We start from the raw sequence: 26,478 nt of genomic DNA, 5'->3' as shown, positions 1-26,478 counted from the left end.
CATACAAAGCAATTCGCCCTTTATTTTCGCATGGCTGCTCTTTTTTGCGACATGAAAACTGAATAATTGGCGGCGCAGTTTCCACTATGAAATGGTCGGTGAAACATGGTGTGGCGAATTTATTAACATTTCTGACCTTGAAACTAGAAAAATATGGTCCTAATCCCGTTTTACATAGTAAACCAAAACATGGTAATTCTGGATAAATCACTGTATATCATATTGCGTTAAAATATAAATGTGCTTAATGATGAATTATTTGAAAACAATTCAAAATAGTCCCAATTAGATGCTCCCACAGCCTAGCCCCAAACAAGCACACAGGTGCCCTCCCACCCAGTATTCCAGGTAGAGAACAGATATGCTAGAACAGACCTGTTCCCCCTCAAAGTATCTAGAAAAACAAAAACATAATGTCATGTAAAACTCAACAATTATGAAAACATTCTTTCTGGCATTAAATACATTTTCCAGCTTCATGGATCCTAATTAGTTGTCCAGAATTGTGGCTTTTCTGTCTTTAGTCCCCATTGGCTGCTTGTGTGGGGGGCTGTATATATAGATGTGCACATTACAGTGCAGCTACACGGATACTAAGTCCCAAGATCACCCTTGGGACCGTAAAGCTAGCAGCAGCCACTTGACAGTGGCTGGAACCCAATGTGGGTTAGGTGTTGTCATTTTCAGTTTATGCTCAGTTAACCCGTTGGCGGCTCCTTGTCCTGACAATGCTTCTCCATCCAAGAGAAACACTGTAAGGAGAAGCTGTGTGCCTGCATCAACAAGGACTCAGGCGTTCTATGGATTGTTTGTTAGCCCGAGAAAACAGAGAAAATGTTTAGCTTTTTATGTATCCACGAGTAGGTTTTATGGTCACACAGATATGAAAGGCCAGGAGATCCCAGAGGGCAAAGGATTGCTATAAGAGAAACAGAATTCTGAATTGAGCAAAGGATCATTTGTGCAGATTTCCGAAGGATTTGTCAAAGAAACAAAAATAGTGTAAATAGGTATTCAAGTGGAGAAAAAGAGATGCACCGGTTACACTTGTACCTTTTTGCAGAGAAGGCTTATGCACAACGATAAGATACCATTGTGTCCATCAGATGCTTGCATTTTGTTGAAACGTTCCAGATGCGAAGAGACAAGAATCAAGCAGTGGTTTAAAATGTTTTTCCGCTCTGTGCAGATCACGTGCCATTCGATAATGTAACTGTAAAACTTTACTATTTGTCTGTGTTTGTTCTGTCACTACTTTCAGTGCCGAGGAGGAGCACAGTGGGTGCCACCTGAAGCAGAGGTCAGACCCGGGACCAGGGTTCGATTCCCGACGCGGCAGGGTGTTGAGCTCAAATGTCCACGGACTCGATAGTTCTCGCTTCGGTGCCTGACCTAATCATGGGTTCACACTCTGCAACTCTGGGCATTAAGCTTGCTTAATCTCCACAACGGCCCCCCCGCGGCGGGATGCCTGGCTTTCACCTTGGGGATGCCCTGTAGGGGCTATCTCACAGGGAAAAACCAGGACGGGTTCCCAAGGCAAGCGCGGAGATACCCCTTCGGGGGTCGATTCTGGCGCTATATAAGAAATGTAATAATAATAATAATCTGTAAGTCTTGACATGGGCCCGAAAGGAAGAAGCCCCAATCTGCATTCAGCAATGCTTGAGGAAACAGAAGATGCAAATGAGCTTCACAATGGCTCTTTTGGGGTCGCGGTTGTTGAGGTTGGTCCAGCAGCATACGTCCCCCCTCCCTCAAGAAGATTGATTCAAGGTGTACAGAAAAGATATCACCCGTCCTCTATGGGGTCCCTACTTACTCACTTCTAGACACTATCTTGACTCGCGTTGTGGTTCACTATTTTAGTATTTGGTTTGGACTCCCCCTGGAACCCACTGTGTATTAGAGCTACTTACGATTGTTTCTGTGCTACAGTATTGTGTGCTTTGTGTTTATCTGCGAGTAGCAGACACTTTGAAGTATTTAGAGTGTATGATAATAATAAATACATATTTTTATAACTACTGTGCGGTTCTCCTTTCATTTAACCAATACAATACGGTTGCATTCTGGTAAAACAAGCTGCTTAACATTCCTTCAAGACTAAGCCTGAAGGCTGCTATCCACAGCTACCACTTGGATAGCTTTCTGAGGTTATCTTTGACCTCTTAAATCACTATAAGGGCTGGTTGCACTGGTGCAAGATGCCTACTTTAATTAGTGGACAGCACATACCAGGCCAACTTCTTACAATGGACAGGCGGACCCTTGACATATACCAAACATAAACAGGGCTGCCTTGACAAGTGTGACCATCTTTGCCATCAGTCTATTGGTACAACGTGGATTAAAACGCTGGAGTCGTTAAAACTGGAGCCAGTTCGGAGCAGAGCACCTCTACGGTGTCAAGATAAATGTTGTCTTAGATGGCTGAGGTGGTGAGCTCACGACCCAAAAGAGTATGGTCTTTTATAGATCAAGTGAGGCGGACTCCATCACTAGTCGCTGTCAGCTGATAAAGCAACATATGGGAAAGCACCAAGGCTAGTCACTGCATGATTGCTCCCATGTGGATTTATTAATGAGCAGCAGTTGTGTGTCTGGCAGCCCCAGATGGACTACTATGGGTCAACTGTAGGGATTGCTTTAATACTGGCTTGATTTAACAAAGTAAGCGTGCATGCAGCCAGGTACCCACCATCTTTCTGATTTGTGAAGCACAAACCTCTCCTTTGTAGGAAGTGAGCTTAGAACTACGTTTCACAATCAATATTATTTTGCTCGTTTACCATCTGAGATGCACATTTTAGTTAAATGAGATTGGCATTTATGTTAATTTATTGGGGAATTTCAAATGAAGCAAACCTATTTTCCTAACATAACTGCACCTATTATGAGAGAGATAATCGATTCCTAAAAGCAGGTGAGCAAATCTTTAAGAAGGAACATATTTTACACATTATTCGATACATTCTAACTAAAAAGGACTCATGTAGCACACGTCCTGCACAAACACTTATGTCAACTGTACTTTTAAAGCCCTGCTGTTCTCTTCATTAGGTAACAAAGCGACTTGCATCTTCAGTTCACATGCAACCCAGTCAACACTTACCATCATCTCCATGTCCTTCCACATTTCTTCTAGCTGGGTCATTGGCGCTTGCCACCAGTCAGTGCATTTTCGATAGCGGTTGCCCTGGAACCAAAATTGTCTCAGCCACTCAAATTCTACCTGCAGATCAGACATAACATTGAGAGTGAGGTACGAGAAAAACAATGACGTGCGAATACATCGGATTCTGTGGTGAGATTTTAAAGGCAAATACGCCCTCCATTTAAGACATTTCCACAGGACCCTTAGACAATGAAAGGAAAAGTGAATATTGAAAATATCATTTAAAGTTCTGCTCATGACAAGATCAAAAGGAAAAAAGCATTTTTACTTAGAGTGTTTATAACCAAGGGCGGTGTTTGGATACTCAGGAAGCAGTTATCAGGTGGTTGGTTATCAGACTGACAGACAAGATGGTGGCAAATCACATGCCTAGGGAAGGACACCGCCTACTGTACTGGTCCAATCAACATCTGCTACAGTACTGCCGCAAGATGCAGAGTCCAGCGGTGCAGGAAGGGGTGGAGGAACACAAGAAAACGCCAACACTAGACTGTCACCGGACCATGGTGCTATTATCTGCATTTCTGTTGATGGCATTGGGGTTCACGAGAGGGCGATGCAACCTACTCTGGTCTAAAACTGAACCATCTGCCTGCCCCCACCAGTGCCTGGGTCTCAGTCAGATCCTAAGAGTGTCCCAGGTGTATGTTAGAAGGGAGACACAGGTTCAGGGAACGGCATCAACTTTTTATCCATCCAGTCTAAAAAATATATATCACATTACACTGATGACAGCCCATCTCGGAGGACAAAAGGCTGTGTGTCTTTCAGAACACAAGCAGCTCACCGACTGAGACCAAAAGCATTTATACAAAAGTCCTTGAATCTACAGTATCCTCTTATGGCCATTACATCGGTGTCGCAGATATAACCAAAAAAAAAGAGGAGAACAAGTTATCACAGTGAGTGTACTGTATTTTCATATTGGAATGTATTTTGTATTTGCATGTCCTAAAGAAGGAACACTTTCCTTATCAAAAAGTACACTCATGTGACTACAAGGAAAAATATAGCTTTTCCCACTTTGTACTTGACCACGTACAAGTTCCCTGCACATCAACCGCAGAAGGCTGTGTCCTGCTCTTTGTTTCTGTGAATCTGGCAATTTACTCAGGAACATCTATATGCATTAGTAGAAGCTCTTAACGTTACATACGAGAATAATCTATGTATGACTAAGTTACTGAAATGTACCTAACTCGTTGTGAATCAGACCCATGATATCGACGTCTAGGGCTTTGAAATTCCCAGATCATTAGATCTTAACATTCCACACAACGCAAGCATTCCATTTGGGGCAACAAAAGAATACTCAAGGTTGGATCTCCAAATCTAGAAGCAATAGACAGGGGTGGACCTAGAGCCTCGCGCAGACCTGTCTGAATGTGCCACCCTAGCTGGATGTCTCTCAAGTGGCGCCATCAAATGTGAGAAGGGGCTGTCCAGAGGTGTTGGTGGTGGGATAGTGACTATTTCCAAGGAAAGTTGGAGGGTGGAGTTGCAGCACAGAAGGTGTATGGAAAATCACAACCTTAGACTCACAATTTATATTTAATGAAGTGAATAAGGAGGAACGTTAACACCGGTAGAGAAGCAGCCCTGAATCGGCAGGGGTGGAGGGGGTAGTTGGGGGGCACCAAAAGCTTAATGCAGCTCAGCCCGCCCGGCGACCGCTAGATTAAATTAAAGGACCGTCTCCCCCTGACCATACAAATAACTATCCAAGGGATGAGGATCTTGAAAGCCAAACAAGTGGTACCCGAGCATGAAAAGTGATGGTGGTGAGTGGGGCGGCATGCATGCAGCAGACAGCAAGAGGGAGGTTGGGTATCAAGGGGGGATTGGATTGAAATGAAATACTAAGACGTTAGGATTTAAAGATAGGACTTCACAGAAATGCGACTGAAAGTCAAAGCAGGGTTTCAAAGATCAAGCATCCAAGGAAAGCCATTTGGCAAGTTTTTAAAAGCCTAATTTGGCATACCTGCCAGCTATCATTTAGTTGATACAGGTTAATACAAAGATTGCTCTGAAAAAGAGCTGCACAGTGAGCCCTGGGACTACAGAGAATGTTTATTGTATATTTAACAAAGCTAAAATTTAGAGCAAAAGCCTGTTTCTTTCTTCTCTTCCTTTCTGCCTCCTGCCTCAAAGGTACCGCAGAGCCCAAGTCCCTCTATTGTGGTCAAGGCGCAGTATCAACATTGACTCAAGCACTGATTACTGCAAAATCATTAAGTCACTTCATTCATCTTAATACCGCCACTTTTTTTTTGTATGTGTGTGTTTTTCTTTTTATGTAATATACAGTTGTCAGCCGTTAGGATACAGTAATTTATCTTCATAATGGTAGTTATGTTTCATACACGGCATCAAAAGCCCTTGTAATCCTCACCTGTCACCACAAAGATTTTTTTTTTGTTTATCCTTACTACACTCTCACGAAGCAGACAAAGACACCTGTGAAGGTGCAACACTCAAGGAAAAGGCTCCAAATACCTAACCTGAGAAGACTTACTTTCAAACATAAACACAGCCACTGCAAGACCAGGGCCAGGGTTTAAGGGGACATGTGCTTTGCGATTGTTGAACGCGTAAAGCCGACCTGGAGCAAAGCTGTTTGAACAAAGCGAGACATGTTGACAACACTGAAACAATGCGGTGGCTAAACTCTGCCGACAGGATCAGAACACAGCAAACTAAGCGGCTTCAAACAGTCTGAGGTGGAGAACATGAGGAGAGCTCAACTTTCTGGGAGTGTGCGGGTGTCAACAATGTGTCCATGGAAGTAAAAAGAAAAAAAAACACATGTCCTTCTTAATAAGGTTCAAGTGCGACATATTGATCTTAGCGCGCTGGTCTGTCAACAGAGGATCAGGCCCTGCTTTTGTCAGGAAGGTGCAGCTTTCTTGCAGAACGATGCAATGTGCCAGCCATGCCAATCGCACAAAAGAGAAAGCGTAGTGTCCCAAGAAAATAAACAGTGCGGTCAACTCGGGTTCATACCACCCAATTGATATTCTCAAGAAGGAACTAGGCCCTGCAGCATAAATTACACCTTCTAGCGGAAAGTACTGTTGGTTGCGCTAACCGCAGAAGCATAGGTTCCCAAGACAACAGTATGTGAGAGGTTGTAGAGGGAGTTAAACTTGAGAAAAAACATGTAGTACACAGGGGCAACAATTATTATTTCTCAGTTAGGAGACTTAAAATACATCAACAAGTGAAACTGCATTGAAGTTGGTAAGAAAAGATTTCTGAATCATGATCAGTTTTTTGGTTGATACACCAGGTAAGGCTGAAGAGTGGTTCAAAAAAGTTGGAATAGTGGTATCGGTCATGACACTTCATATTCAATAAATACATTCTCACTATAACAGTTTCTGAAGACAAGCTCCACCTAAACGAAGACACAGCATCAAAAACTCCACAATATTCTAATGCTGCTTCAACACGTTCCACTTCCACCACGCCATGATTGAAAGTATTCACACAGCAACAAGAGTTATGGGGCTCAGACTAGAAGGATGCAAATTCTTCTACCATGAATGCTGTGAAAGATGACACTTGGTCTATTCATTTGGCCGAAATGTCCCATCACCTACGAAGTCCATCTAGGATGTGTTCCCGCACTTTTAAACATCCCACACAAGATTACACTCGTCACAACGCTCTACAATCTCAACTTTCCCTTCGTCCATACGTAAACACAAAGATGTGCCTAAAAATCAACAGCAGCCAGAACATTTTCAGCTATCTCAATAACGCCCATGGAACTCTAGAAGTGTCAGTGAGCATAAGTGTCTCAAACTAATGGCAAAGAGACTTGTTTTTTCTTTTTTGGCCATTGAACACAGCAATCACACAGCCATCAGAAAAAATGAGGGAACAGAAAATACCCTGTGTAAACTCGACTTTTTTTTCCCCAATTAGGTCCAAAATCAAACTGAAGATCCTGTGTTTCACCTTCAATTGCATTTCAGGTTCAACCTTCAGACGCCATTGAAACAAAGTATCTAAAACATCTACAGCAAACCCTTCTAAAAGGCCACCTTCCTGAAGCCCCTACCCAACCCTTCAACTACACTAGCTGGAGGAATAGGCAATATCCTGCACAATCTACAACATTTCAAGTCAGCCTACCAACTCACACAAGGACCACCACTACTCATCAGCTTCAGCAAGAAGTTAAAAATGAATCTCTTCCCTGAAAATCTGTGGAACGCTCATGCCTCCAGATATTTACAAAGGGTCTGTGAAAAAAAATCGTACCTATGCACCAAGGTTTCATATATATCCGTGTCCAAACATTATGCGCCTTGAGATGATCATGTCCATGACAGGCATAGCTCAAAAACAAAAATAAATAAATGCACTTCAAGTCTAAAATCATGCACTAATGGCACATACATTTTGAATGGCAGTACACATGAGTGGCTAAAGGCAGTCATGTCAAACAGATATACGATATTGAAGTGATCAGATCTCTCGAAATGGGCAAAGGTGCACGACAGGTGATGCTGCAGGGCGGAGTATCTTTTCAATTACAAGAAAAGGATAAATGACATTATAAAAAATGCAAGATGTGTGACACTTGAACTTAGTGCTTACTGTAGATATTTTTAATAAAGCACATATGGACCGCACCATGTTTAGAAATGCCAAACACATGCACAGGCTTTAAGCCACCAGTCCTTGCTCTCCTGGTACATCCAATCTCACTCTCACGGCATTAATGGAACAATTATAAAGCATCAACTTTTAAAGTGGAGGAGAAAAGTCATCACTCAACAAAATACCTTTTCCTGTGAGACATAAATAGGAGGACCCAAAGGGAAAACCTGTAGTCTAAAACCATAACCTCATCCAAAGCCATAGGTGGGAAATACCTTAACTGCAGCTGCTATAATGAAGGCTTAAAGCAAATAGCGAGCGGCCTCCTCAACAGAGGATTCTTATTGAACAAAAAACACGAATTAGCCTTTGGGCCACCAATGTGAAAAGAACACAGAAAAAAAAGTCTGAAAATAGTCCATACGTGAAAACAGCTATTTCTGAGGAAAGCTCCATGATACCACACCACAAGACGTGAAACAACCACATGACCATGAGAAAACAGACAGAGAGATTTTAAGACACAAGGCGTCATGCCATGCAAGCATATGGTGCTGACTGCACATTACTGATCTGGATCCCCTAGAGGGAAGAAACAGCAGACGGCATAGGGTGGTAAGGGGCTGAACAAAGGGAAAGCCCTAAAAACAGAGTTATGACCTCTTACCCAAATTAATAAAATAATAATGACCACAAAGTGAATCCCAGCTGAACAAGATCACTTCAAAGAATGGAAGAAGGGAACCATAGGTCACCCCTCCGTTACCCATGGTAAAGAGGGACATTCAGAAAGGGTTGCAGCTTTTGCAGCAACTGAGCATCTGGCATGTCTACAGGCATTGCCATTTCCAGAGAAACCATTTCCAGAGAAAGGGCCACATCCCTACAAGAGGGTTGACATGAAAGAATTCCTAATTCTAGACAACAAGCTACCATTGAGGGAGTCACAATGTATGCTCTGTTGAAGGGGAGGTTGGCAACACCACCATAGGAGCTGCCGTATGTAGAGCGATGAAACTAAGTCACACAGCTGCACAGTAAGAGGTGAAGGGTCATGAGAGGGTTGCTAGAAGCATGGTCTTGCCCAAAATAAAGTCTTCAATTCAACCAGAGAACGGGACAAGAAGGCAAAGAGAGCCCATGATGGTTTAGTATAGAGACATCAAGGGGGTAAAAGGGCAAGGGCCTGAAGTCATACGCAGGCCACTGAACCTGACTCTGGGTGGAGCAGGGGAAGGTGGGCAAAGGGGTCTACCCAGAAGCCTGGGCAAACAAAGGTGTCTTACAACTTAGGAAGTCTTGTGTCCTTTTGCATAAGGGGAGCCTAGCAGAGAGAACCGCTAGCAGCGCATAGAAGTCTGGTACTTTCAGTGGAACATCATGGTTGTACCATCACCGCTTGCTTACGAGCAGGTATCTGCTAGTGATAAACCGATGCTAAATTCTGCATACATTTAAGCAACCTATAAACTCGAGAAGTGAATCTTTTGATGCTAAAGGAAAAATGACCAAGATCGATTATCATAGCAACGGCAGGGAATATGCAGGAGAATAGCTGGAAATGCATGTTCTCAAATTCCTTGAGGATATTGCATCGTTAATCACCAGTAAGGATGACATATTTAGGTCTGGCTACTGGTACCAATTCCTTGAAAAATATATATTTTTAACGGGTTTCGTTCCACCCAGAGAAGTATAACTCTCTCACCTCATACTATTGGCTGTTTGGTGTATCATTCCACCTTTCAGGAAGTGCTTCCACTGTAATGAGTGGGGGACTAAGTTACATTGGTAAACTACACACACTCATGACCGTCTTCGTCACCTTCAATTATTTATCTGTTTTGTGCATTACAGAAACATCAATCCTTTTTTTGCTACTTTTGTCCTAAAAGCCAATTCGTCAGGGTATAATGCGACAAACAGCATTTGTTCATACAACGTATGTAAACATATTTTGCTAAAGCTTGTGTTTACAGGTTTTGCACATTGAAGCCAGACCTATTGGCTTTGCCAATGCTTGCCATCAAAGCGGCTTCCAGCTGGACCTGTAGGAGGTGCAGATAAAAAGGTTGGCAAATCCTTAAATTCGAGTGGACCCTCACGCACCGTATCTGGCTGGCAGCATACCACTCGTCTTCAAAAGCACAGTGGCCTCCATTCCTTCCCTTCCAGACCAGCGCACTTCCGGTTCTTCAATAAAGCAGAGCAGGCTGCAGGTTTAGCATCCACAAATAACAGCATCCTCGGCTGTCCTTTAAACAATGATTATAGGAGCGGTTTTATGTTTTGAGTCAATACAAGACGCGAAAGGCCAACAGCATTGCTTGACATTTTGGGCGCCTCTGCTCTTCAGTAAATTATTTAAAAGTATTGGTTATTAAATGCCAGCTGTGTAGGTGATCCATATTCCCTTTCTTTTGTACCAGACGGACACCGGCTGTGCCGCTGCCGCCACACTGAAGTGCTAACACGCACATTAACCTTGCATTGACTGCGCACCGAGCACTCTCCTCGCGGCGACCTGTGAGCCGAGGCACCGCCAGGCTTTCAATTTAACCGACTGAAGGCTCTTCAGACAACCTTCAGCCTGACGTATTTCAGTCACGAAACAGTAAGAGCGTTTGTCCAGGCACGAGAGACTCCCTGCACAACTACCAACAGTGAAATCCGCTTACATGTATGACCGACAGCCGATATGAGCACTTACATGAATGACAGCTCGCATGACTGCTTACTTGAATGACCGCTTACATAAATGCTTACAAGAGTGGCAGTTTGCATAACTACTTACAAGAGTGACAGTTGGCATAACTGCTTACACGAGTGACAGTTGGCATAACTGCTTACACGAGTGACAGTTGGCATAACTGCTTACACGAGTGACAGTTTGCATAACTACTACAAGAGTGACAGTTTGCATAACTGCTTACACAAGTGACAGTTTGCATAACTGCTTACATGAGTGACAGTTTGCATTGCTGCTTACACGAGTGACAGTTTGCATAACTACTTACACAAGTAGCAGTTTGCATAGCCGCTTACATTAGGGCGAGTTTGTATAACTGCTTACGAGTGGCAGTTTGCATAGCTGCTTACATGAGGGCCAGTTTGCATAACTGCTTACAAGGGACAGTTTGCATGACTGCTTACATGAGCGACAGTTTGCATAGCTACTAACGTGAGTGACAGTTTGCATAGCTGCTTACACGAGTGAAAGTTTGCATAACTGCTTACATGAGTGGCAGTTTGCATACCTGCTTACATTAGGGCGAGTTTGTATAACTGCTTACGAGTGGCAGTTTGCATAGCTGCTTACATGAGGGCCAGTTTGCATAACTGCTTACAAGGGACAGTTTGCATAACTGCTTACATGAGCGACAGTTTGCATAGCTACTAACGTGAGTGACAGTTTGCATAGCTGCTTACACGAGTGACGGTTTGCATAACTGCTTACATGAGTGACAGTTTGCATTGCTGCTTACATGAGTGACAGTTTATAACTGCTTACACGAATGACAGTTTGCAAAGCTGCTTACATGAGTGGCAGTTTGCATATCTGCTTACACGAGTGATAGTTTGCTTAGCTGCTTATACAAATGACAGTTTGCATAACTGCTTACACGAGTGACAGTTTGCACAACTGCTTACATGAGTGACAATTTGCATTGCTGCTTACATGAGTGACAGTTTGCATTGCTGCTTACATGAGTGGGAGTTTGCATAACTTCTTACATGAGTGGCAGTTTGCATGACTGTTTACATGAGGGACAGTTTGCATAACTACTTACGAGTGGCAGTTTGCATAACTGCTTAAATGAATGACAGTTTGCATAACTGCTTACATGAGTGGCAGTTTGCATAACTGCTTAAATAAATGACAGCTTGCATAACTGCTTACATGAGTGGCAGTTTGCATACCTGCTTACATGAGGGCGAGTTTGTATAACTGCTTACGAGTGGCAGTTTGCATAACTGCTTTCATGAGGGCCAGTTTGCATAACTGCTTACAAGGGACAGTTTGCATAATTGCTTACATGAGTGACAGTTTGCATCGCTTCTAACATGAGTGACAGTTTGCATAACATGAGTGGCAGTTTGCATAACTGTTTACATGAGTGACAGTTTGCATAACTGCTTACATGAGTGGCGGTTTGCATAACTGCTTAATTGAATGTCAGTTTGCATAATTGCTTACATGAATGAGAGTGCATAACTGCTTACATGAGTGGCGGTTTGCATAACTGCTTGCATGAGTGACAGTTTGCATAATTGCTTACATGAATGGCAGTTGAATAACTGCTTACATTAGTGGCGGTTTGCATAACTGCTTACATGAGTGACAGTTTGCATAATTGCTTACATGAATGACAGTTGAATAACTGCTTACATGAATGTCAGTTTGCACAACTGCTTACATGAATGACCGCTTACCTAACCATGCTATCCCTCACATGTTGCTTCAAGATCTTGTTTAAGTATAACAGCGTATACAAGGTGACACCACAACCCTGGCTCCCGCGCACAGCATCTACATGGCACTTGTAGGCTACGCTATGGACACTCCTCAACCCATGCCACCCCACCCAGTAGAACTTTCCCTGTATGCAAAGCACTTCTGTTCTCCATCAAGCGTAAGACGCATTGTATCAACGCAATATATTACAGAGTATCATGTACATTGGAGCAAAATAAATGTTTACTCATTGGCCAGATTAGGTTGGCGTGAAATATTTTTATGGTATATATCTTGTGCTGCCTATTGGTGATAATTTTGTCACTCAGAAAAGTTTTAATGTATGGGCAAAGTGGGCAATTGCCCAGGGCTCCACCCTCAAAGGAGCACCCTGGGAAAGTAAGCTGTCTTTCTCGTTCACATCTGCATATTTTTGTATCTTAATCTTTCTTTAATATATGATTTAAGGTTGTTAGGCAACACAGGGATTGAATTAGCAAAACAAGGTTAATAACATTCAAAGTGGTTCCAAACTGGGGTCCAAAATAATTCTTGCCCAGAGCCCCCCAAAAAATCTGACCATGACACTGCTGACGTCACTCACAAATGTCTGCAATTGCTATTCCCGCTGACACACTAACATATTGCACTTGTTTTCCGCATTTACATAGCACTTTATGTCCCCGTTGACGCTAATGTAGGAATAGAGGGGAGTGGAATCGATCAAGTGGGTATGGCCAGTTATATAGTCAGAATGCACATGTAGGGAGAAGTTGTGAAATTTGCAGTGCTCAGGAGCAAACAGAATTCTTTGACAAACCACCATCTTCAAAATAACTGGGGCCCAGAAAAGGATAAATGCCATGTGCCATGGAGAAAGGGACGGAAAAAAATAGTGCCTTCAGGGGATCTCCAATGCTTATTTTTTGGTGGTGGTTTCCGGTGCTCAGCACCGTCACTTAATTGTCAACACTGGCACTTATGACAGTCTGCCACATTGTGGCACTGTCTGTCTAATTTAGGGCTGAATATCACAACAGTTGTTTATTAATACAATATACATGAAAAATTACTATTACCTGTCCCCCAAGCCATTCTTATAGCTTTGGGGGCCGTTAATATTCTGAATTGTCACACGCCATGTTCCACACAGAGGTGCAGAGGAGTGCGCACGCCTCTACAGATGATAACGTTTTTATAGAGAGATGGACTGGTTGTAACCAAATGAACTACCAGTCAATACTAGTTTGAGCACAAGCGGAAAGCGCAGCGTTTAACAAGAGGACGCGCTGGGTTTAAGAAAATACCCCATTGCGCGACACTGGGATTCTATACTAGTGGTCCTACAACTCACTACACACTCAACAGTTGGAGATTCCCCAGCTAGGGATGTGGAACATGGTTAGAGACAGGTATACTTAGGTCCCGTTCTAACCAAGTGTGCTCCCAGTGGATGTCTGGATGCCACAGGGGCGTATGAAGGGGGGTGCGGTGGGTGCGGGCTGCCCCAGGTGTCATCACTGAGGGGGGTGACAAAATGGGAAAAATATGTGTTTTAAATACTTTTTTTTTGCCATTTTGTCAAGCTAGGGGTGACAAGAAATTTTCCGCACCGGTCACCACCTGACCTTTCTACGCCACTGCACAGGGGTTCAGAATGTGCCATACGAAAATATACATGTGTACGCGCTTCACTGTTATGTGGGAGGCTTGAGCGTAATGGGGGTTGCTGATGTTATGGCCTGGGAACGGGCTAGGTAACTCTGTTATATTAAAGTTTGAATTGTTAGATATAACATTTCTCTGGCATGCAGCTGTTCTGGCGCTGGGCTAAGTTGACTCAACTCAAGAACTCGGGACAGCGAACTTATACTTGAGGTCCAATACCGGGCTCGTAAGCTTGATGTGTATAACAGATGTGCTTATTTGGAAACATGCATTACTGGCAAATAATTGATACATACCCTCGTTAGAGGATTGTACACTGTTTATTGTCAAAAGCCGAACTGTTAACACTCCATTTGCACACCTCACAATGTATGTAAGTAAAAATGTAAAATACCAATTCAGAAATACAAAAACAAAAGAAAAGGAACTACCAGTCAACATAGGGCTCATTCTGAGTGCCATAAAGTAAGGGCCCATTACTTCACCATCCCCAGATAGCGATTCCGGAGGCACTGGTAACTCCCAAGGTGTGAAGTTACCATGTCTGACATGTAGGGTCTCCTGAGAAATAAGGAATTACTGGGGCTGTTCGCAATTCCAGTCCAGATTTCCCGAGGTTTTTGCTCATCCTACCCACCCAGATATTTTACCTGGAGGCTCCATCTGTTTTTAGCAAGTGGATTTTCCTGGTGCATCGAAAAAACAAACTAAATTTACTGTGAGGAGGCAATGGTAAAATGAAGCAAAAATACGAAACGCTGACAAATGTGACCCACAATCTCAGTACCCTCCTGTGTCAATGGCTCTCATTTTCCAGAGATGTAACAATTTACAGAACACAGTTGGGTTTCTGGTAGGCAGGTATAGTGTCCGTGTGATGATTCCAAGGTAGGTTGCACTGTTTGGGATCAACGACATTAGCCTAATCGATAGAGGACTGTGGAAGGAGGTGCCCCCAGTGCTGCAAAGAACATACAGCCAGGGAGAACCAGGGGCCCGAGAAGCTGTAGGTGGTGGAGCATTAAAAACCCCTGTGAAAGAGTGATGTATGGGACAAGGTGATGAGTAGCGGTCCAGAAAATGCTGGAAATGGAGTAGAGACAAGGGTGCTAATCCAGAAGGGGTAAGACACTGACAGGGACAAACAATATGGACCTCTGGAGCAATTGGCCACTCCAAGCGGGCAGAGGTATGTATCTCTAGAATCCCCATGGGTCCTACCTAATGACACGGAGACAAGTGGATGAGCCTTCATAGTCCAGCAGGTGGCAACATCAGGCCTCTCTCGAGATGGTGCAGAGCCAGCAGAAGATCAAATCACGTCAGAGTGTGGTAAAGCTTGAGGTGAAGAGGGATGGAATTAATACGTGGAGTGGTGTGGCTCACTGGTTAGAGGCGGCAGACCCGAAAGCAGAGAACGGCCCGGGACCAGGGTTCGATTCCCGACGCGGCAGGGTTGTGGACCAGGGTCAGCGGACTCGATAATTCTCGCCTCAGTGCCTACTCTAACCAGGGATCACACTCGGCAACTCTGGGCATTAGCTTGCCTCATCTCTACAACGGCCCCCCACATTCGCCGGGGATGCCTGGTTTCACCTTGGAGATACCCAGTAGGGACCATCTCACAGGGATAGCCAGGACGGGTTCCCCAGCGGTCTACAGCGCCACGACGCCTCAGGGCAGCAGTGTGCTTTACAAGACCACATACATTACAATACAAGGGGAAGAGTGGATGGATGACAAGGACTAGGACGAGAGAAGGATATTCAATCCGGAAGTTCAGAATTCTGTATAATGCCTGATGAGCCAATTAGGCCTCTCAGTTTATGTCTGTTCCGGATAAGACTGGGCTCGTCTGATAATGGGAAGAGATTGAGACTTTCTTAGAATTGGTGCTTTAACTAAAAAGAGCTGCCTGCCGGGCAGCTGTTTGGCATTTTCAGCCATGGACAACAATGACAAGCTTTTCAAATGCATGGGGGAGAACTGTAGCATTGATAGGGGAAAGAGAGTCCTTGGTCCTGATCCGACTTATGGTGATTAGCAACAAGCATTGAAGAGTGTCCTTCTATTCCCTCTGCGACGCCCAGTAGGTGCCAATAAACAGCATTATTGACTGTAAAAAAAAGTCAGGACATGGGAGCACCATCTCTGTCCCCAGCTTCTACTGCTCCACTAAAACAGCAGCTGTCTGTCAAGAGGGCTGAAATTGAAGGACATTTTCAGAAGTTACAGAGTGCATTCCAAGGAATCTGATTGGCTGTGTGACACAGCCAACATTCTTATGAATGCACTAAATGTGTTTATCCCTGAATCCCTTGCTGACTTCTGCTTTTAAGTCTCCCCTTGAGTGGTGCGGACATTGCCTAACAACCCCAACGCCTATGGCATGATCTCCCCATTGCCCTTAGACAGACAACTGACCTAGGTGAGTTCAGGCGGAAGCTAAAGACCTGGCTATTTTGATATGTAGCATAAATCTGGAAGTTGTGTGTCCTTTCTTTCTGCCTGTTTTCAGTGGTTATTAGCGCCGGTAAGCTCTACGGAGTAGCCGTGAGCTCTATAAATACCCAATTACAATTACCATATATACACACACACACACAAAACACACCCCCTCTCTCTAGATATATAGATATAAACAAAACAAAGGTTACAGGGACGTTATAGTTAGGCTCAGATTTCACGTGTACAAAACCAGTGTAATTCAGCAGTTACAGTTACCTGAATTTGAATTTGAATTACCTGAGCAAACTATAACTTACGTCCCCACAATGCACTGCTTAGGACTGCACATAATACATAACTCATGACAAGGTCACTGACATCATTGATGACATCTAAAATGACATCACTCATGACAACTTCCAGTGATTGCGAGTGTTTTCTGAAAGTTTATGAGTGTTAAACATACATACTAAGGTACTATAAAAGGTAAATTAGTATTCTTTGTGTACTACTAATGAGTGATACTATTTCTAACATATATTATGTGAGTGACCATGTCCATTAATAATTAAACTGATAAGATGTCATATTGTGCAAATACGCTAAATTGCAGAAATGTTCTGGACAATTATTACAGTACTACGATAATATAAAGTGCAAAATACGTTGGATATACATTCTATGCATTACCCCAGTATACATAATTGTGAGTAGCAAATGAACAACTCGTCCACACAGTACCTAGATATCTTTGATGTGCCAATGCGGTAAAGAATAAAACTACTCAAGCTATATGTATAAAGAAACCTATAGTTCATGCAGTATTCGGTTCACAATGGTACCCAGTGCAAAATAATGTGGTGCTATTAAGGCCAATCAATGCCGTACTACTAAATGTCACTTTCTCTACTCGTATAGATAACTCAATATATGGGTAATGTGCAAACACCCTATACAGAATTGTGCAATGAAACCAATCATGTCTTCTAATGTTCCCAAAACTAAATGTGTATATACAAAAATAACATTAAAATCACTGTGCTAGTGCAGTCAGGAAAAAATTGATTGAAAATAAAGTTAAGAGTAATGTAGCAACCTTATTACAACCATAAAAACCATAGAAAGTAAGGCTGAGCTTGAACTGAAATAGAATATCAGAGACACAATTGACTTCATCAGTCACATTGATGGCTTAGAGTGGCAGTCATCTTATTGTCTGATTGTATTAGACATTACAAGCCTGTATACCTGCATTAATCATTTGCAGGGACTGAATGTAGTGAAATACTTTTTACAGAAACGAGCATTGAAATTTGCAACCCATAACAGGATGCTGCTAGAGTTGATAGAATTCTGCCTGTTTAATAATATCTTTCAGGGAGATCTTTATAGACAGGTCTCTGGGACTGCGATGGGCACCTGCTTCGCCCCCAACTACGCAAATTTATTCGTGGGCTGGTGGGAGGAGCAGTTGGCCTGGTCCGTGGCCAACGAAGAGTGGACCAGCAATATAGTATCATGGTAGCGATATATCGATGACCTTTTTCGGGTATGTAAGGGACCTGCGAGTAAGGCAGAAGAGTTTATAGCACATTTGAACAAGAACGAGGTCAATCTACGACTCTCCGGTGAGATTAGTTTAGTGGCAGTAAACTATCTGGACCTGAGAGTTGAGATACAGGAAGGGAAAGTTACAACTTCCCTATTTAGGAAACCTACGGCTGGCAACAGTACGCTACATGGGTCAAGCAGTCACCCCCAAAAATTGAAAAATAGCATTCCTTATGGGGAGTTTCTTAGATTAAAGCGCAGTTGTTCTAGAAAGTGCGATTTTGACTTGGCAGCTAAGGGAAGTCTTAACCGGTTTTTAGCGAGGGGTTATGGCTTTGGTCTTCTAGAAAGTACCCATAGGAGAGTGGAATTGTTACCTAGAGAGGATCTGTTAAAACAGAAAAAATGTAAGGAGGGAAATGGAAAATTCCGGATGATAACAACTTTTTGGGTATTTATCTATTTATTTATTTATTAAACTTATAAAGCGCAACAAATACCACGAATGGTGTCTCGGCGCTGGGCAGAAAGAGAGGCACCTCCTGTGCATTATTGGATGAATAGCCATGTCTTCACTTGCTTTCTGAAAATCATAAGTGAGGAACTGCTTTTTATATGGTGGGGCAAGGTATTCCAGAGCTTCGAGGCGGCTACCAGGAAGCGTCTGTCTCCCCATGTAACCGTTCTCACCCGTTGAATGCATAGAGATGCGGATGAGGCAGATCTTAAAGCTCTATTAGGGACATATACCAACAGTGATTCCCTAAAAAAGTCAGGTCCTAGGCTGTTCAATGCTCTATAGATGATACATAAAGCCTTAAATTTGGTTCTCTTTTTTACTGTGAAGAAATGTACATTCATCTGTAAATGTCTTTGTAGCAGGCATCAAAGATTTGTTTTCAGGCAATACTCAGTCTCTTTCCTCTTTTAGGATTATGTTTTATGAATTTTTTCACACATTGGGTTCAAATTAAAGTTTAGATTTTTCACTTGTATATATTAGTAACTTTAGGCACTTAGAGGTCACCAAGGGGACAGCAATATTGAATTAAGTTCAGTTTAAACTCTGGGGTCATTGACAAGGACTGTCCGAACAAGAGATCAGATCTGAGTAAGACACCTAGAAGGTTTGAGTTGATATATGCAACTGGAGGCATATCAATATTGATAGATGAATCATTGTAGGTACCATCTATAGAGGTAAAAGCCACCAGAGGCATGCACATGCAGGAAAAGACTAAGTAGTGAGAAAGCAATGCATAGGAAAATCTAGATATAATAAATACAGCCATAAAGAGTGATTAATGCAATGAATAATTTTGGTTTAATTATGCATCCTAAAACCTCGGAGTATCCACAGAGTTATACTGTTAAGGAACTTGTTTCTTTATTTAAAAGGTGGCCTTTATGATTATCATTTTTATATAATTTTTATTTAATTTCATTTACCTATGTACTAAATATTTTTGGGTTATAAGGTAAAGTTAAGAACTCAATGTAAAATAAGGACACTACAAATACCACAATGCTTAGCTGTTTGCAGGAAATGATGTCATTTCAATGGAATTCACTTAAATTCTGCAAAACAAACAGTGGGCGTTACAGTGAGCAAGATATCAGGTTGAGATCGAAACGCCTTGGTGTGTTTTCTAGAGGAGTTTATGTAATAAAGAAAACAACTGGAATATCACAAGATCCTTTGGAGTGCGACCTATTCTTTTCTGAGAGGAGGAGGCTTTGGAAATATACGGGCAGTCTGCTCGACTGCGAGGTACCGCACAGCTAAAAGCAGTGCCATGTCCGTGAAGAGAGCAAAGCAAGAAAGCAACAAATCGTTAAGCGGATTTGGGCGATCACAGGCGGAAAAAAACGCTAAATGCCAGTATACAACGGAGGAGGCAACACAGTGCCGACTGTCTCAGCGGTGAGGACGCGCTCGAGACTGGAGGGTTGAGGACGCTTGATCTTTGCCGCCAGAGCAGGTAAGCACCCGTGTGTCTGCAAGTTGAGCATATGCTGTCACTGAAGTAATTGCCGGTTAGCGAATGCTTTAACAGTGCATATTTTGACAAGCTGGGAAAACATTGCCTACTCAAAAGAATTTCATTTGAAATTAAGGAGAAATTCATTACAGCCAAGTCAAATAACGCAAACAGTTAAGGCAAGGAAACAATGATTAAAAGAACAAACAAGTTTATTTGAAATAACTCCAATACTTTGAAAACACTATGGAATCCCGAGAGGCAAAGAGACTGACACTGCTAGAGACACCTGAATTCTTTCATACAGGAGTAAATGAGGGGGAGACCCCAAGGCACCTAAAAAGTCAGATGCAAAGCAAAAATTAAAAACATGGGAAAAAATGTCGAAGAAAGAAATAAACAAATGGTGGGAGGTCACCACGTTGAAAAAATACATTGAAGTGCAAAGAGTACAGAGAGGCCTAAGAATTCATTTAATGCCAAGCCACCAAGATTCAAGTAATGAACTTTTGCAAGAATGGGGAGATTACATCCTGAATTCCTCAATAGGTCTGATGAATATTTTAGTCAAACATATTGAGATTGCATTACAAACAATTAAAAATCAATTAATAGAAATTGAAAAAGAATTATCAACAATGGATTTATCCCCGGACATGAAAAAATTCAAACTTGAACCAGAAAAACAAATTGATCTCCATGAGGAGTCTGTACAAAACCGAAAACGAATCAAATTCCAAAGAGATAAAGACGATTACAGTGAAGGACGAATTTTCACATAGGCACGGAAATTTGATTTCCTGAAACAACAGGATCACAGCGAAAACATGTTAAGCACGTCAGAAAGTGTGTCATCATTAGCATCAACAGACCAAAGTGAAGGAGAAACCACAAGAAAACAGGCTTTTTTAGGGGATATGCGGCTGGTCCTACAGCAGCGCCAAGGGGAACAGGCGAGAGGATTCCAGCCGCAAAACCAGAAGACGCGTGGCAGAGGCAGGGGAAGACATTGAAAAAACAGACAAGAAGAGGAAGGAGGGGCCTCCGGTAGAGAAAAAGTGGGAGCAGTAACGAGAAGCATGTTTGTGAAGAAAACATTCTAGAAGACAAACAGGAACTAACGGTAATAAATCTGTCATGCAGACCAATGGCAGATGCAGAGAATTCTCTATTGAAAAAAGGCCTCAACTTTTGTCCCAGTGTACATATGGATTTGGCACAGACAAGGATTGACTTATATAAGTATATAAGGAAAATTAAATTGTCAAAAATATTTAAGGATAAAGAAAATGAAAACATAAACAAAAAACAGTTGGCAACAAAAACAACACTGAACTCTTCCCTTCGAGCAAAAGAATCTGAAATCTATTTAACCTTAGTAAACCTAAATGTAATAACTGAATCAGAACATTTAGCTCTTGAAGATGTATGTCCACAGCTCGGAGCGGGGATGAGCCAAAAGAAAGCTACATCGTTTTTTTATCCACAATTGCCACCAGGCAACAAAATAGATACCTTAGGAGAAGCAGTCATATAGGACCTCTATAAATTGAAGATATTTTGACAATCTAAAACCGGAAGAACGAGATGCCCTAACAATACTAAGTCAAGATGAAAAAATTGAAATAAAAATGGCAGATAAAGTGCTAATATTGTTATCTGGGACAAACAAGATTACATAGAGGTGGCCCATGAACAATTGAGTGATATAACCTACTATAATAAGCTATCCTCAAATCCAACTATGAAAATGAAATTAGAATTGGATGCAAAACTAAAAGGCTGGCTAGACTTAAATCTGATAGATCATGATGAATGGAAATATTTAACCGTGGAACATCCAGTAACTGCCACCATGTACTTCCTACCCAAAGTACATACAAATCGTACAAGGTCACCAGGACGCCCCATAGTGTCTTCTAATCGATCCCTTTTTGAACCTATGGCCAACTAGATCGACTATTTTTTGTTACCTTTTGTGTCAAAATTAGGCTCATATATCAAGGACACCACTGATATGTTAAGACATCTGAACGGAACACCTTGGTAACCTACATACAAACTCATTACGATGGATGTCACATCGTTATATACGAACATTGACCATGAAATTGGCATCACAGCCTGTGCTTTCTTTTTGAACGAAAGAAACATACAATATACCCAACACAATAAAATGCTGGAAGAAATGACCAGGAAGTGTTTGAATAGAAATGTCTTCCACTTTGGAGATGAACTATTTGCTCAAACCAGAGGTACCGCGATGGGATTCTCTTTTAGTCCGAGTTTTGCCTGCCTGACCATGGGATGGTGGGAGCAAAAATGGGCATGGCAAGCAGAAAATGATGAGTTCCTGAATAAGAGAATACTTTGGGTGCGTTTTATCGACGATCTGCTGATTGTCTGGGATGGCACAGAAATAGAGTTCAAGGTGTATTATGAGATTTTAAACAACACACCGGCAAACTTCAAATTCACCTATCTATGAACCAAGTCAAAAGAGAGTCACTTTCCTAGACACAGAAATCTACATAGAGGCAAACCAAATACAGACAACGTTACACAGGGAAAAAGACTTCAACAAATGCGACACTGCATGCTAGCAGTTTTCATCAACAATGTCTTTTTGAAAATATTCCATATGGCGAATTTTTAAGACTACGGCGAATTTGCTCAGAAAAGAATCAATGGCTGACACAAAGTGATTCCACTGCTAAAAGATTCGAAAGGAGAGGATATTCTAAGACACACATAAAGAATGGATGGGAACGAGCAAATCAGAAATCAAGGATTTCAACCAGTCCCAGGGAATTCAGCCAAAAAAACAGCAGCTGAACCGATAAGATTCATAACCACCTACTCCAAAGAATCAACAAAGATAGGACAAATATTGAAGAAAAATTTGAAAATCTTAAAACTAGACACAACCATTGGCTCCCTTGTAGGCAACACTCTGCAGGTAACATACCGACGAGCACCTAATCTGGGAGACTGTTTGACTCACAGTCACTTTCGCAAAGAAGGGAAGAAAACCTGGCTCCAAAGTAAAGGTTTTAAAAAATGTTACAATTGTAAAGTCTGCCAAATCGCCAAAAATACAGAAAGTGTCATGATGGCCAATGGAAAAATATGGAATATTCAAAATTTGATCACCTGTAAAAGCCAATTCGTTGTCTATGTTGTTGAATGCCCCAGCCAATTGAAATATAAAGGCAGCACAAAATGCGAGTTGAAGAAGCGCATTTTGGAACAATTCATAAAGACAGGAGCAATGCCGTGGCCAAGCATATGGAAACCCACCACGACAGCAATTGGAAAACTTTAAGCTTCTATGGCATTGATATGATTAAAAAACAAACATGCGGCGGAGACAGAGAAAGAACACTAAGACAAACAGAATCCCGATATATCTTAAGTTTACGATCAATGACCTCTTTTGGTTTGAACCAAAGTGAAGAAATGTACATTCATCTGTAAACGTCTTTGTATCAGGACTAAAGAAGTGCAAGAAATGTTGTGCTTTAAAAAGATTACAGGCAATACTCAGTCTCTTTCCTCTTTTAGGATTATGTTTTATGAATTTTTTCACTCATTGGGTTAAAATTATAGTTTAGATTTTTCACTTGTATATAATAGTAACTTTAGGCACTTACAGAGGTCACCAAGGGGACAGCAATATTGAATTAAGTTCAGTTAAACTCTGGGGACATTGACAAGGACTGTCCGAACAAGAGATCCGATCTGAGTAAGACACCTAGAAGGTTTGAGTTGATATATGCCACTGGAGGCATATCAATATTGATAGATGAATGATTGTAGGTACCATCTATAGAGGTAAAAGCCACCAGAGGCATGCACATGCAGGAAAAGACTAAGTAGTGAGAAAGTAATGCATAGGAAAATCTAGATATACTAAATACAGCCATAAAGAGTAATTAAAACACATCCAGCAATGAATAATTTTGGTTTAATTATGCATCCTAAAACCTCGGAGTATCCACAGAGTTATACTGTTAAGAAACTTGTTTCTTTATTTAAAAGGGGGCCTTTATGATTATAATTTTTATATAATTTTTATTTAATTTCATTTACCTATGTATTAAATATATTTGGGTTATGAGGTAAAGTTAGGTAAAGTTAGGAACTCAATGTAAAATAGGGACACTACAAATACCACAATGCTTAGCTGTTTGCAGGAAATTCTGTAATTTCAATGGAATTCACTTAAATACTGCAAAACAAACAGTGTGCGTTACCGTGAGCAAGATCTCAGGTAGAGATCGAAACGCGTTGGTGTGTTTTCTAGTGGAGTTTATGTAATAAAGAAAACAACTGGAATATCACAAGATCCTTTGGAGTGCGACCTATTCTTTATATCAAGAGAATCCCAACCGCCTCTCGCTGCGGTCATGAACGGGCACAGACCTCCTCTCCACAGATGATTCAATTACAAATCATGAACGCCATTACACCGATAAAGTGTCAGCAGTGCAGAAGTTTATTCTGTTAGTGTCAGATCAAGTGCCCTCCCTGATGCGTTTCGCTCTGCAGACGGAGCTTGGTCACATAAAATATATATATCCAGACAAGCTTCTAATCCAAGTAGAGGCGCGCCGGACACCAGATTCGTCAGAATTAACAAGTGCTTTATTCTGCAAAAGACAGCTTAATGCTTTCCCTGACGCATTTCAGCTACATCGGTAGCCTTGTTCACATGTGAGCCGTCATCAACGGATTTGTGGCGCAGGCACATGATATATAGGCCCTTGTCAGACTACAATTATCCCTCGTAATCACCAATCTCCTACAAATCCCATCATACACTTTGAAAGAGAGTCTCGTCATTTCTGCTAACATTGCTATACTTTCACTTCCTTGTTCACAAACGGGTGTTTTAGCAATGAAATGTTTCACATACATGAGTACTTTCAAGGTCGGTGCTTTCTTTGCTCTGTGTTTGCATAGCTGTCTTCGATTACTGCATGAACCTGCATGTCCTAGAATCCGCATGGGAAAGACAAGTGTCCTTCACTGTCATTAACCAGCAGTCTAATCATGCACCTTTTGGCTGGAACTCCGTGCCTTTTTGGTAGACAAGCTGCTGGCGGGTCCCGCTCCTTTTAAATACAATCCACCGCAAGCCGTCCGCAGGGAGCATGGACCGCAAACCAGGCAGTCATGGCGCATGGGGGCGGACAACCTCCATAAACATCCAGACAAGCTTCTAATCCAGCCCCGGACACCAGATTCCGACAAATACAATATTCAAAGATCAATCGCGGGAGAAAAGAAGATCCTAGCTCGGAAAAGTACTCAATCATGATTGCATTATAACATTTAGGGCCCAGTCCGCGCTATCAGTCGCAATTTAGATAAACTGTCATCTAAACTATGCAACACATTATATTTAAAACTATCAGAGAGGGGCGTGGCCAAGATGGCGGGCTAGACGGACGTGCTTGTCCTTGGCTCCCCGGCCCTATGCCCTGTTAGCCCTCTTCGCACAGCAGTGGCCCCCGAAATCAGTGCACCTTGACCCGTGAGTGGCGGCCGGAACCCACCGGCTCGGTGACCGTCTGCCAACGGACGGTGACGAGCGATTATGGCGCGGCTGGCGCGCAGCCGGCGAGTGACGAGAGGCCCCGGCCGCAGTGAGCCCGGAGCGGAGAGACCCGGGGAGCGCCACGGAGTGACCCCGCCGGCGGAGGAGCAAGCGGAGACCGGCGCCCCCACCCGAGGCAGTATACAGGCCCCCGGGGGCTGGCGGAGGTGAAGCGCCCGCCCCTGGAGCGAAGTGAGAGGTGGCGACCCAGTGCACGTCTGCACCGTCACTAATTGAGGCCCCGGCTTGGGCCTATACGGGCGTCCCCGGCCATCACCCACGGAGACAGCGAGTAGCCAGGCGGGAGCCGCGGGAAGTGTCCGGAGGCCTGAACGGGGGCGTTGGGCCCCATACCTGTGCAGGGGCACTAGTGGCTGCACGGAGCGATCTACGCCTGGCGTCCCGGTGGCGTGCTGCCCGGGGCGAGGTCCCGGCTCTGGGCCTGGTGGCGGCAGCGAGGTGCGGCAGCCTGGAGCAGCAGCGGCACAGCCAGCGTGGTGGGCGGCGGACGGACTCGGCGACAACAGAGGGAAGCAGGGGGCTCACCGAAGGACGCCCTTGATTCCCCGCAGCACGGAGGTCCGGCCCGAACAGAACACCCGCAGGTAAGCCCGCGCGTCCCTGGGGCCCAGCAGAGACGGATTGAGGGCACTATGCAGGCAGCAGGGGGCCCCGGGGGCGCGGGTGAGACCTAGCATAGGGACCGGAGTGCGGAGCACGATATCCGCGGCCCAGAGGTACCGACGCAGGGCCTGAGCGGTTGGAACCCTGGCCACGTGGTTGCCCGGCCTCAGATAGGAGGCGTGCAGAGGCTGCAGAGCAGAGGGCCAGCCGAGAGCAGCGCCGACGGGGTGACCTGGGCCCGTGGCACTAGTGGGTTGAGGCTGGCCCCCCCGCCGGAGCATTGAAGGTGGGGTGGGCCCGGCCTACACAGGAACAGTGCCCCCAAGCACACGGCCTACTAGAAAAGCCCGGGGTG

The 26,478-nt window shown here is 43.3% G+C and overlaps 1 protein-coding gene across 1 annotated transcript in view; it reads right to left on the bottom strand.

The window, feature by feature from the left end:
- Positions 1-26,478, bottom strand: part of FTO (FTO alpha-ketoglutarate dependent dioxygenase) — a 1,722,050-nt gene that overhangs the window by 1,018,900 nt on the left and 676,672 nt on the right. Inside the window, exon 7 of the mRNA XM_086945188.1 lies at positions 3,116-3,235. Coding sequence (XP_086801314.1) covers positions 3,116-3,235 — 120 coding nt within the window. The remainder of the gene's footprint in view (positions 1-3,115; positions 3,236-26,478) is intronic.

Source organism: Lissotriton vulgaris, chromosome 12 (assembly GCF_964263255.1).
Source record: "Lissotriton vulgaris chromosome 12, aLisVul1.2, whole genome shotgun sequence".
NCBI lineage: Eukaryota > Metazoa > Chordata > Amphibia > Caudata > Salamandridae > Lissotriton > Lissotriton vulgaris.
This window is presented reverse-complemented; position numbering and strand designations above follow the sequence as displayed.